We start from the raw sequence: 12985 nt of genomic DNA, 5'->3' as shown, positions 1-12985 counted from the left end.
TATTTGAAGTTTATCAACAATCTATTGATAAGAAATGAAGAGAAATCCCTCTAAGTAATAAAAATGGAATTTCAAAAAATCGTCAGTAAGCAAAACAAATAGGACCAATGAAAAATAACTAAGCATACTTCACTATCTCAAAGTTACTGACCTTACCAGTTCAATCATGTGTACAAAAAAGGTTCGGGGCAGGGATATCACAGCTGTAGCTTGAGAAAAACAATGCAAGGCTGACAGGAGTATTAGTCAATCCTGCCTGTCCTCCAGAACTACATGTTTATGCTTTCTGAATGTTACTGAAATAGGTGGAATCTATTAATAGTGCACTTATTTAGGTTTTGAAATTTAGTATCAAATACTAAATAACTGACTTCTGAAGTTGTTCCTTTTCATGGAAATTTAATTATAATTGATTTTGGAGATTATTTTCCCTTCTGGGTCTATAGGGTTTAAATTCTGCAGACATCAAGGACTGATAGATGAGGAGGCAGCCACACAGGGAATCACAACATTAAGCTACAGATACCACAGACATAGGCCTTGCCCTTAAAGCACACAACGATGAGCAAAACATGGACGATACCAAAGAATTTATTGTAAATGTAGTGGCAAATACATTCAGAATAATCATCATTAAAAAGGAACTAGAAAATTACACATATTTAAAGTATGTGCTTTTTTCCCCACCACCTTTAAGTTAATGGCTAGTACCAACATTTTAAGTAATGAAATACTTAATGTGATGATAATTTTCAGATAATTTCATGACTGTATCTTCATCTTAATTTTTAAAGCAGTTGACCATGAATTTCAGCGTCAATTATTCTCTGTTTTTATCAATTCCGTAATGATCTGTAGAATCTTGTCATCTGAGTGGAAGAAAAAAAAATGCCACGAATAAATGCAACATTGTCTGATTTTCCAATGTATATACATGTAAATAAGAAGTATACATCACTAATATTTTTTACATTAGAATACAGAATTAACACCAGTAATAAATCTAGAGACGCCTATAAATATTTTTTGCCCCACACAGATTTTAATTATTGCTGTAGGTTATGCCATACCTACTTTGACAAAAGTTAACATTTTGAAAAAAGATAACATTTGTATAGGCTAAACCCCAAAGAGATAATATGATGTGAACTGTTACTTCTTTATAAGGAATTATAAATTTTATTCTATAAAAATTCCTTGAAGAAAGTAAGTTTCTCAACTTTTTCACTTGGCTGAAATATACTGAAGGCTCTACTGACTATTCAGTGTTCTTCAGAGTATGGCAGAATTTCCAAAGTATAAGCAAGGAAGGAAGAAATAACTGTTATCAGTTTCTCCATGTTTAGTCCAAAGGAAACAAAAAATTCTAACAGGGAAGTGCTCTTGGAGAGGTGTCAATGGGGAAGTGACAGACCACTCTACACAACAAAGGAATCAAATACCAATTAATTTGACAAACAGAGCAACCAAGGCTGCATTATTTGCTAAAGGGGTTTTGTTAACAACTGCTTCTACTTAATAGTTACTCTGAAATTGTGACTTCCTAAGGACCTCATAACCACTCTTTAGAAAGTTACAATTATCAGGGCTGCAAAACTGAAATTCTACATTTACATCAGATACTCAGAAAAAGGTGTGGCTTTCAATGGTTGCAATGGTTACAGTGGCATTAAAAACAACAACAAAAAAAGTGGGAGGGAGAGGAAAAAGACAGGTCATTTGTTTGAAGTTGGAACAATGGCAGGTCTAGAAAGAACATTTTTCTTTTTTATTTTTTAAGAGATGGAGTCTCACTCTCGCCTAGGCTGTAGTGCAGTGGTGTGATCATAGCTCACTGCAGCTCTGAACTCCTGGGCTCAAGCAATCTTCCCATCTCAGCCCTCTGAGTAACTGGGATTACAGGTGCAAGCCACCATACCTGGCTCCAAGAACCACGACTTTTAAATTGAGGAAGAGACAGTAAAAGAAAGTATGAGAGTAAGTTCAGTTACTTCTTTTTCAAATGTTTGGCATTCTACCAACTTTTTGTTATAAACCCAAGAGAGAGCACTAACATACTTCTTCCTTCCTCGCAAGTCAAGGTATACACTACACCCAATGGTAAGTTCTGCTCTCTCTCTTATGGCAAAGGGAACACTGATATCATTTCAAAAATCATTTTGCTTAATTAAAAGCTGAGGTTCAACCTATACTTTATAAAATGTAATTCTTTCTTATTGCCAAAGTTGTGATGCACAAAGCCCCCTGAGAAAAGAGCCCATATGTCTTAATATGTTAAGACCTGATCTGCTTCCAGCAATATAGGAAAATTAATACATTTTAATGCTTATGCATTCATATTTAGTTATACAAAAAAACCCACAAGAGTATGAGGTTTCAGGGTAGCAGAACTAGATCAGGAGCTCCCCCAACTTGCCTGACTTGAGAATAAACTGGGGATAATTTTGAGAATAAACTGGGGATACTTTGTTCAGTACAATCATACTGAAGTCATTGATCAATTCTTAACATTAAAAGGACAACCAAATTTAAGTGCTTCCTGATGTGATGCAATGGGGAGAATACAGCACCAACTAGAAAGTATTATTTTTCTCAAAACTTATTCTAATCATACCTCCAAATATAACTACCAGTTTATAGGAAATACAGGAACATGTTAAAGCATGAGTATGTAACTAACCAAATATTAAATGTGGGACATGCTACCAGAAAAACAACTCAGTTTATTAAAAATAGTTAACTGCATTTAAAAAGGGGATAGCCTTAGAGGGGAAATGTTACAGAATAAAAGATTTTAAAAATAATACAGCCACAGACCTCTCCCATAGAGATCAGTATGTCTAGGGTAGGTCTTTGGACCTTGTATTCTTTGCAACTGCCAGGATGATTCTGATGATTTGGCAAGTTTGAGAAACACTTCACTGGGCAAACTGCAAACTCAGGTATGTCCATTGCAGATCTCTCTCTTATTTTTTGATACGGGGTCTTGCTCTGTCACCCAGACTGGAGTGCAGATACTCGCCTCAGTCTCCCAAGTAGCTGAGACAACAGGTACATGCCACTAGGCCTGGCTAATTTTTTTTAAAATTGTTTGTACAGATGACATCTCCCTATGTTACCCAGGCTGGTCTTCAAGTGATCCTCCTGCCTCAGCCTCCCAAAGTGGTGGGATTACAGGCAGGCATCACCATGCCTGACTCATTTCAGATTTCTGTTGAAGGAAAATGTGTTTATTTTATACGGAGAAATAGCTCTGCATTTGAAAGAAACACACGGTGGAAAAATCATGCTGAAACAAACCTAACAGAAAGTCCCTAAATCATATACACACACACAAATACATATATGGGTATGTGTATACATACATATATTTCTTAGAGACAGAGTCTCTCTATGTTGTCTAGGCTGGACTTTAACTCCTGAGCTCAAGCTATCTTCCCACCTCAGCCTTCTGGGTAGCTGGGACTACAGGCATATGACACCATGCTTGGCTTATTATTTTTTTAAATAGTAGCTATGTTACCAGTTTACTAAAATGCTAATAAGTAGCAAAGTTTACTATGCTCAGTTTTATTAACCTTTTTTTCTATGAAATGGCTAGAAGTTTAGAAATGAAGTTTAAGAGACAGGAGTAAACTAAACCTTAAGAGGATAATTAGGTTGTGAATAATCACTAATTGAGTTTGATGGAATTCGGCATAAAATAGATGGAATTTTTTACAATTTCAGTATGCTTTAGTATACTCCAATGTTACAAAAAAATAATTTCTAGAATATTTCAGATTTTCTCTTAGAAAGTTTTTTTTTTTTTTTTTTTTTTTGAGATGGAGTTTCGCTCTTGTCGCCCAGGCTGGAGTGCAATGGCATGATCTTGGTGCTCACTGCAACCTATGCCTCTCAGGTTCAAGTGATTCTTGTGCCTCAGCCTCCCAAGTAGCTGGGATTACAGGCACCCGCCACCATACCCGGCTAATTTTGTATTTTTAGTAGAGACAGGGTTTCACCATGTTGGCCAGGCTGGTCTCAAACTCCTGACTTCAGGTGATCCACCTGCCTTGGCCTCTCAAAAGTGCTGGGATTATGGGCGTGAGCCACCATGCCTGTCCTCTTAAGAAAGTTTTTCCACACATTAATACTTAGGTATGTGTACCTATGTATATACATACATACATACATCCATGTTTTGCTCATCGTTGTGTGCTTTAAGGGCAAGGCCTATGTCTGTGGTATCTGTAGCTTAATGTTGTGATTCCCTGTGTAGCTGCCTCATCCTCTATCAGTCCTTGATGTCTGCAGAATTTAAACCCTATAGACCCAAAAGGGAAAATAATCTCCAAAACCAATTATAATTAAATATGTACCTATGTATACACATACATACATAGGTACACATACACTTTTGTGTATACTGTCTTTCACTTACATTATAAGCAAACACTTACTTTCAAGGGACATCTTTGGATTTTCAAGCTTTTTTCTTAAAACAGAATCAATGAGAACTCTCAGCTGCTTGAAAATGACAGCTATCTTTACAGGGGCCTGTTAAGAGGAGATGAAAAAAATGGACAAAGTCAATCCAGGGGAGTGTGAATGTGTTTAAGTAAATCGAGGCAAGCATATATTACAATGCCTTAGCACGTCTTGCTTTTAATGGAAAACACAGTGGGAAAAATACAAATTATTTCTGCTAGCTAGGCATGCAAACCTCTCAATTTCCTTATTAAATCTGGTAACTCTTCCCAAAATAAGGCAACTATTATTCCAATAATTGTTTTCTTCTCTATTTATATCAACTCTGTGGAAGTTAAGACTACAGTTTTGGGGAGATAACTTTTTTTTTTTTTTTTTTTTTTTTGAGATGGAGTCTGTGTCGCCCAGGCTGAAGCGCAGTGGCGCAATCTCGCCTCACTGCAACCTTCACCTCCCAGGTTCAAGCGATTCTCCTGCCTCAGCCTCCCAAGTAGCTGGGATTACAGGTGCGCACCATAATGACTGGCTAATTTTTTGTATTTTTAGTAGAGACAGGGTTTCACCATGTTGGTCAGGCTGGTCTCTAACTCCTGACCTCATGATCCACCTGCCTCTGCCTCCCAAAGTGCTGGGATTACAGGCATGAGCCACGGCACCTGGCCTGGGGTGGGAAATTTTTTTAAACAGCTTTATTGAGATATAACTTACCCTAAAAATTCACTCATTTTCACTAATTTCAATAGCTTTCAGTAAATTAATAGAGTTGTGCAACCATCACAATCCAGTTATAAAACATTTTCACCACCCCAATTTCTTTGCACAAAGTGCATATAATTGTACAGCTGCACTTAAAATTCACCTCTCCAGTCCTAGACAAACGGCTGTCATAGAATAACCTAACAATGTAACAGGTTTGTTTAGTTTAAGCTGGTCAATCTTGATGGGAGTACAGAGAAACAGATAAACTTATTGTTAGAAATAAGCATAGGTTGGTCTGATTTTTCCAGAGAAGAATTCAACAGTATGAAATAAACTATAAATCTGTTTGATCTTTTTATTCCTTTTTATTCCACAATGTAGTGGAATGAGAATAAATTTGGGAATCAAATAGCCCTAGATTTGAATCTTGCTCTTTCAGTAATAATCCATGTAAATCTTGGGAAAATTATTTAATTTCTCACTGTGTTTAAGTGTCTCTATCTATATAAAAGAAACTATAGAAATTACTTAACAAGGCTGTTAGGCTATTAATTTGGGAAAATCCATATAAAGTTAACTATTGAAGTACCCAACATAGAAAGCTAGGATTGTTATTAATAATAAATAGAATTTGATATACCAATATAATTTGATTTTCAAATTTAACAGATTTAAAACCACAGAGGCAAGATAAAATAAGCAATTCTACTTAACTCATATTATAAGAAGACATTATGCAGACTCCAATAAAATTTTAAAAATGTACCTCAATGGTACTGAAGTTGAACATTTTTAATAATCAATAAAATCAGTTGTACTATGTACCTGAAAATAGATCCAGCCATCAATAGAAAGAAGACGTTCTCGGTGTTGAACTTCTATATCACCACCAAAAAGTAAAACTGGAAAAGGGGTTATTAGGGTAGTTTCTCTCAAATACACTCTGGCATACCTTATCTACATGGGAAAAAGGAGGGGAAATAATTTCAAAATATAAAAATAGAAGGAAGTCATTTATCTTTTTCAAATAAGCATTTTTCTACAATTTATTATTCTACATTTTAAGCCAAGAGTATCTGTAAAGCTACATTTTCATTATGTGCATAATTTATCAATTTTATAGTAATTACTATTACCACCTGTGCATTTATACTATAAAAAGGCATTGTAAATATTATTGCTAAGGCTGAGTTAGACGTTGAACATAAAGGAAACTAGGTACAAGCAATTTTATAATGCTAATGATATTAAATAATTAATGTTAAAATGATAATTAACTTTCAGTTTCTGGTTTCTAGACCAATATTCAGCTACGGGCGTCAATCAGTAATTTCTCATGTTTTACATTTAAGTTTGATAAATGTTGAGAGTTATTCAAGCCAGTGCTTGAAATTATGGATCTTTGTTATTTTAAAGGTCAAGAAACAAAACGGAGGCACTCTTTGTAAAGGGAGAAGAATTATGTTTCAATTTTTTATGTTCTCTTTTCTTCTCATACTGCCTTAAAAATGTATAAATGAGACAGGTAACAAAAACCCAAAATATGAAGAGAAAATGCCATCTTAACCTTCACCATATGTTAAAAAATAAGAAAATGGAGTGGTCATGCAGCTCCAATTTAAAAGGCTGTTTTTGTTGTAATCTATAAATATTTGTTATTAAATTATCTTAGGTGATACTTGACCGAAACTGTTGCAAATCATCCACAGTTCTACTACACCATTCAATATTCCCCTTATTTGGAAACAGCGCATACAACTTGTCTTTTATCCCCTTCTGAGACAGCACCTTTTAATGAAATACTCAGGAGATTGACACATTATCAACCAACATCAATTTGCTATTACTGTCTTTATTCCAAGTAGAAAAGATGATGGGCAGAGTAGAAACCTTACTAATTTTTTTTTGAAGAGAAAATAAGCATTCTTTTGTTTGAAAAGCTATGTGCATCTTTATTTCAAATATTAACAAAAATGAATAGCTCAATTTGAGAACCAAATAAAATACCTGTTAGGGCATCCTAACTTGTTATGAATGACTTGTAGAATAATGCTCTGAATACTGGAATTTAGGAATGAGTACTTCACCTTCTCCTGGTATAAGAGCCATCCATGAGTTTGCAAATCTCTGTTTACTGAGGATGGGTGTACTTGTGCTTTGCCTTGGGCCGTCTCCACAATGCAAGCCAATTTTTCTGTAACATCCACTGACTTTGTATAGATTATCTTCCCCACATTGTCATACAGTCCAGCCACCAGTACAGCTTTAAGAAGGGCAATTTCTTGGAATGAGAGGGTCTGTGAGGCTCTGTTTCCTTCCCAGCTGGTAGAAGTTGTGGAAGATGAAAATCCTGCTGCCTTAACCAGCTTTATTAACTCCTGCTTTACATCCTAGATTGGTTTATGTTAAAAACAGAAATAAATTGATTAGAGAAATTTCCAAACAACATTGTAATTTATATTACTGCTTCCTATAAAAATTGACAGGATGCTAATGATTATTTAGCTAACTATAGCCCAAATTACCTTAAGGAAGAAAAAAAGATACTGGAAAGTCAACTAGAAACAGCTATTCTCTTCACCCTAAGACTTTAGATGTCTCAAAACATAAAAATGTATAAAATTTGAGAGCAAGAAAAATGTGTCTAAACACATTTTCATTCGCTACATTTACTTCCATAGTAGCTCTCCTTTTTCTCTGGAGATTTTTACTTAATGAGGATGGTCAGCATTGAGAAAGAACTGACAGAAATCTTGATTCTAGATTGCAAGTACTTCTTCATTTGTTTCCGGAAATCTATCTTAATTTCTCAAAGAACTTTGAAAAAGTTTATTAATGGCAACTTCATTTAATCTAAAATTGTTGCCTAAAATATTTTTCTACCTTTAATATGTGCTGATCAGCAAAACTAGCACAGGAAGGATGGGCAGTTTTTTCAAAGTACACAGGATACAAGCAATTAAAAGGTGATGTTTACCTTTAGGATATCCTTTATGTTTTTAAGTTTGGGGCTTAAGGGACTTTCATTCTTGGGGAGAAAAGACCAAACAGACAGCTGCCATAACACCACAGGGTTAGTGAAGACATCTAAAACTTTGTAGTCCCAGGGAGGTGAAGAAAAGGCTCACAGAAGAAAGGGGATGGAAAGCAATTTGAAGGTCGGGAGAAGTAGAGAGGAGATAAAGGAAAAGGGGCTAAACTGAAGAAATAGCCCCCTCTGGGCTAACTGATTGGGATTTCTACATGTTCCCAGTCAGGTGGCCCAGAGGGGGCTATTTCTTCAATTTAGCTCTTGACGTGCTTCATGTGCTTCGAGAAGGACAAAGTTCATTCCACTTAGAGAAGTCTCTGCTGTCATCCTAGCAGTTTTTTTTTTTTTTTTTTTTTTTTGAGACGGAGTCTCACGCTGTTGCCCAGGCTGGAGTGCAGTGGCGTGATCTCGGCTCACTGCAAGCTCCGCCTCCTGGGTTCACGCCATTCTCCTGCCTCAGCCTCCTGAGTAGCTGGGACTACAGGCGCCCGCCACCGCGCCCGGCTAATTTTTTGTATTTTTAGTAGAGACGGGGGTTTCACTGTGGTCTCATCTCCTGACCTTGTGATCCGCCCGCCTCGGCCTCCCAAAGTGCTGGGATTACAGGCTTGAGCCACCGCGCCCGGCCAGTTTTTTTTTTTTAATCACAAAAAATAGTGTGTCAAATATGGGAAAAAACCTTTACTTTTTAAAATATGAGTATAGAATAGGGGGATTATGTGAGAGATACATTATTGTCTGAATACTTTTATAGCATATCTGGGCCAAGCGAGGTGGCTCACACCTGTAATCCTTCCTAGCACTTTGGGAGGCTGAGATGGGAGGATCGCTTGAGACCAGGAATTCAAAACCAGCCTGGTCAACACAGCAAGACCCCATCTATTTAAAAACAAAAACAAAAACTTTTATAGCCTATCTGTATTAAATATTATTTCCTTTTACATACGTATCAATAAAAATAAAAAGACAGTATTTGTGGGGGAGCCCTGCTTTTCACATTCACCTGTCTTTACATTTTGACTACACTTCTACTCTCTCTCCTCCCAGAAATAAATTTGTTCCTGAATAGCAACCTAATAGGCTAAACCATCAGTTTCCCTTCCTAAGAACAGACTGATAAAGTTGATCACAACCAGTCACTAAGTATGATGCTTTGAATGCCTTTTCATAACTAGCCATCCCAGGCTGTAGCTAAATAGCTGGCCAATATTTAGGGACATATAATAGAATTTCACGAAGAGGAATCAGGGCTCTTTGGAAACACGACTGATTCCAAGCCTGGAGCGTAAAATACACTAGAGAAGCTTTCCATACCAAAAGCAAGGCAGCCATCAAAGATTGCTAAGATTATATGAAAAGGACTCAGCAGCCAACCCAAAGGGGCTCTCACTTCCTAAAGAGGGGACAATTTGAGTATTAAAAAATTAACTGTAGAGAACTGAAACACATCAAATATATTTAAATCAAGAAGTTCGTAACAATTTTTTAAAAAAACAAGATTCACTGATTACTTGTGGAGATGCTTAGGAATCAACTCATTATGAAAACTGCTAGGTAAAAGGAAACAAGCATTTATCCTAATTTTCTTGTATAAACTGTACCTCAGGGTATTCAAATATTTAAGGAAAAAGTAGTTCTTTATGAAATAATTCTAGCTAACAAGTAGAACTATAATACCATCATTTGCAACCCTAATGAAACAATAGGTCTGAGTGTTATCAATGGCTTCTAAAAGCATTGCATGAAAAGCCAGTGGGGAATTTTGTAATGGATGAATCTAGCTGGCTCCATTGATATATCTTAATGTTACGAAAAGGGAGATGACTCCGAAAAAAAAGAAAAAAGAAAAAAAAAAAAAAGATGAACTTGAATTGGATTAAATTCTTTCGATATAACACCCATTTATAGGAAATACAGGACACAGAAGAATATGTTAAATAATACCACAAGGATATAATCAGCCTTATCCAGACCCTAATGAAACAATAGGTCTGAGTGTTATCAATGGCTGCTAAAAGCCTTATATGAAAAGCCAGTGGGGAATTTTGTAATGGATGAATCTAGCTGGCCCCATTGATATATCTTAATGTTACCAAAAAGGAGATGGCTCCGAAAAAAAGAAAAAAGAAAAAAAAACAAAGATGAACCTGAATTGGATTAAACTCTCAACACCCATTTATAGGAAATACAGGACACAGAAGAATATGTTAAATAATACCACAAGGATACAATCAGCCATATCCAGAATGCAGGAAACTCTACAGGACAATGTATCTGGTTTCTTCAAAAAATAAATGGCAAATAGGAAAAAACTGAGAAAGGGGTGACGATAGGTTAAGAGACTTTATTAAAAAACATATCAACCAAATTTAAAGTGTGGGCCTTGTTTGGATCATCCTTTGAACTAGCTGTAAAAAAAAGCCAGTAATGAGGTAACTGAGGATATTTAAACACTGTCTGTATATCTGATGGTATTAAGGAATTGGGTGTTTTTAGGTGTGATAATGTTTAAAAAAAATCTGATACCTTGGATATGCTTCAAAATCTAGAGGGCAGATAGTAGAATAAAAGGAGTACAAGTATATTGACCACAGGTTGATAATTATGAAAGTGGGAAATGGGTATATGAAAGTTCATTATGTCCATACAATTTGATGTATGTTTGAAATTTTCCGTAATTAAAGAAAAATAACCACATTTCAGAGTTGAGAAGAAATATAGATTAATCTCCTTTCAACTTGCGTGTGTTTTTTTTCTTCTTTTTTTGGAGACAGAGTCTCGCTCTGCCGCCCAGATTGGAGTGCAGTGGCACGATCTCGGCTCATTGCAACCTCTGTCTCCTGGGTGCAAGCAATTCTCTGCCTCAGCCTCCCAAGTATCTGGGATTACAGGCGCCCACAAGCACACCTGGCTAATTTTTGTATTTGTAATAGAGATGGGGTTTCACCATCTTGGCCAGGCTGGTCTTGAACTCCTGACCTCATGATCCACCCCCCTCGGCCTCCCAAAGTGCTAGATTACAGGCATGAGCCACTATGCCCAGTCCTTGTGTTTTTTGTTTTTGTTTTTTTTTTTTCAGACAGAGTTTTGCTCTTGTTGCCCAGGCTGGAGTGCAATGGTGTGATCTTGGATCACTGCAACCTCCATCTCCTTGGTTCAAGTGATTCTTGTGCCTCAGCTTCCGGAGTACTGGGATTACAGGCATGTGCCACCACACCTGGCTAATTTTGTATTTTTAGTAGAGACAGGGTTACTCCATGCTGGTCAGGCTGGTTTCGAACTCCCAATCTCAGGTGATTCACCCACCTCCACCTCCCAAAGTGCTGGGATTACAGGTGTGAGTTACCACGCCCAGCCCATTTTTTTTTTTTTTTTTTTTAAGTGAAAAACTGAGACTTCTAATTCCCAAGATAGTGTTTATGAAATCGTGTTGCATCTTTTCTTTTCTTTTTTAAAAGAGATAGGATCTCACTCTGTTACTCAGGGTACAGTGGTACAATTGAAACTCACTGCAACCTTGAACTCCTGGGCTCAAGCAATCCTCCCACCTCAGCCTCCTGAGTAGCTGGGACTACAGGCATGTGCTACCATGCCCATTTCATTTTTTTATTTTTGGTAGAGACACATTCTCACTATGTTGCTCAGGCTGGTCTCAAACTCCTGGCCTGAAGCCATCTTCCTGCTTCAGCCTCCCAAAGCACTGGGATTACAGGCATGAGCCAGTCTTTTTGATCATTTCTTGAACATACTATGATTATTATTATTATTGGTTTTTTTTTTGAGACAGAATCTCGCTCTGTCACCCAGGCTAGAGTGCAGTGGTGCGATCTGGGCTCACTGCAAGCTCCGCCTCCCGGTTCATCCCATTCTCCTGCCTCAGCCTCCTGAGTAGCTGAGACTACAGGTGCCTGCCACCACGCCAATTTTTTTTTTTTTTTTTTTGTAATTTTACTAGAGACGGGGTTTCACCGTGTTAGCCAGGATGGTCTCAATCTCCTGACCTCGTGATATGCCTGCCTCGGCCTCCCAAAGTGCTGGGATTACAGGTGTGAGCCACTGCACCCAGCCATACTATGATTATTAAATACTATTTTAAATCACTGTGTAATACATACAAGTTACTTGCTGGAAGAAAGAAGTCAAGTACAATCACACATGTACTAATTCAACAAATGTTTTATTAAGCCCTTACTATGTGACAAGTATTTTCCTAGGCATTCTTTTTTCCAAAATAAACTTATAGTTACCCATGACTCTGAGTGAGAGATCCATATTAAGAATTACCTCTAGGGTTAACAGTGATGTTCTATTGAGAAAGTTCCTCCGGCAATATGTGATTTCAGAACGATAACCTCCTTCTTGTCGTGCTTTCTTCCATCTAGATAAATAAAATGTCAATTAATGAATAAAGGTCACCATGTTCTCTTTCCAAACTCTTTTTCAGAGCTAATAACCAAAGTAAGATTTAATTAAATTATAATTTAAAAAGGGGAGGGATCTTGCTTGTAGCAGCTACCAATTGTATATAAGAATATTAACTTATTAACAGATATGTTAACAATATTAACAGATATTTTCTGTTTATGTTTAACAGTAAATTATTAAGTTACTTTAAATGAGTTAATATACATATAATACCAAATATATTATTCTTAAGTTTTAAGAAGGATTATAAAACACATGACTCTCTAACATAATTATACCTTGACAGATGAAATAACTAAAAATAAATTTAAACCTCAGATGTACAATTTTAATGAGTCAAAGGTGATTTTTTTAAGTAAA

At 36.5% G+C, this 12985-nt stretch overlaps 1 protein-coding gene across 3 annotated transcripts in view; it reads right to left on the bottom strand.

Annotated features, from left to right (window-relative positions):
* Window positions 1–579: 579 nt before the first annotated feature.
* The window catches only part of DHX29 (DExH-box helicase 29), a 54872-nt gene continuing 42466 nt past the window's right edge, over window positions 580–12985 (bottom strand). For 2 of the 3 annotated variants that reach the window (XM_050794683.1, XM_050794681.1), the window contains exons 23-27: window positions 12485–12578; window positions 7257–7559; window positions 5995–6126; window positions 4443–4539; window positions 580–869 (exon numbers count right to left, since the gene is read on the bottom strand). In XM_050794683.1, coding sequence (XP_050650640.1) covers window positions 817–869; window positions 4443–4539; window positions 5995–6126; window positions 7257–7559; window positions 12485–12578 — 679 coding nt within the window. In that variant the 3' untranslated portion in view covers window positions 580–816. Of the gene's footprint in view, window positions 870–4442; window positions 4540–5994; window positions 6127–7176; window positions 7560–12484; window positions 12579–12985 lie in introns of those variants that run through there. The other variant, XM_050794684.1, reaches the window with a different exon arrangement.

This window comes from Macaca thibetana, chromosome 6 (assembly GCF_024542745.1).
Source record: "Macaca thibetana thibetana isolate TM-01 chromosome 6, ASM2454274v1, whole genome shotgun sequence".
Lineage (NCBI taxonomy): Eukaryota > Metazoa > Chordata > Mammalia > Primates > Cercopithecidae > Macaca > Macaca thibetana.
The sequence above is the reverse complement of the archived record's forward strand: the minus strand, read 5'-3'. Positions and strand labels throughout refer to the sequence as shown.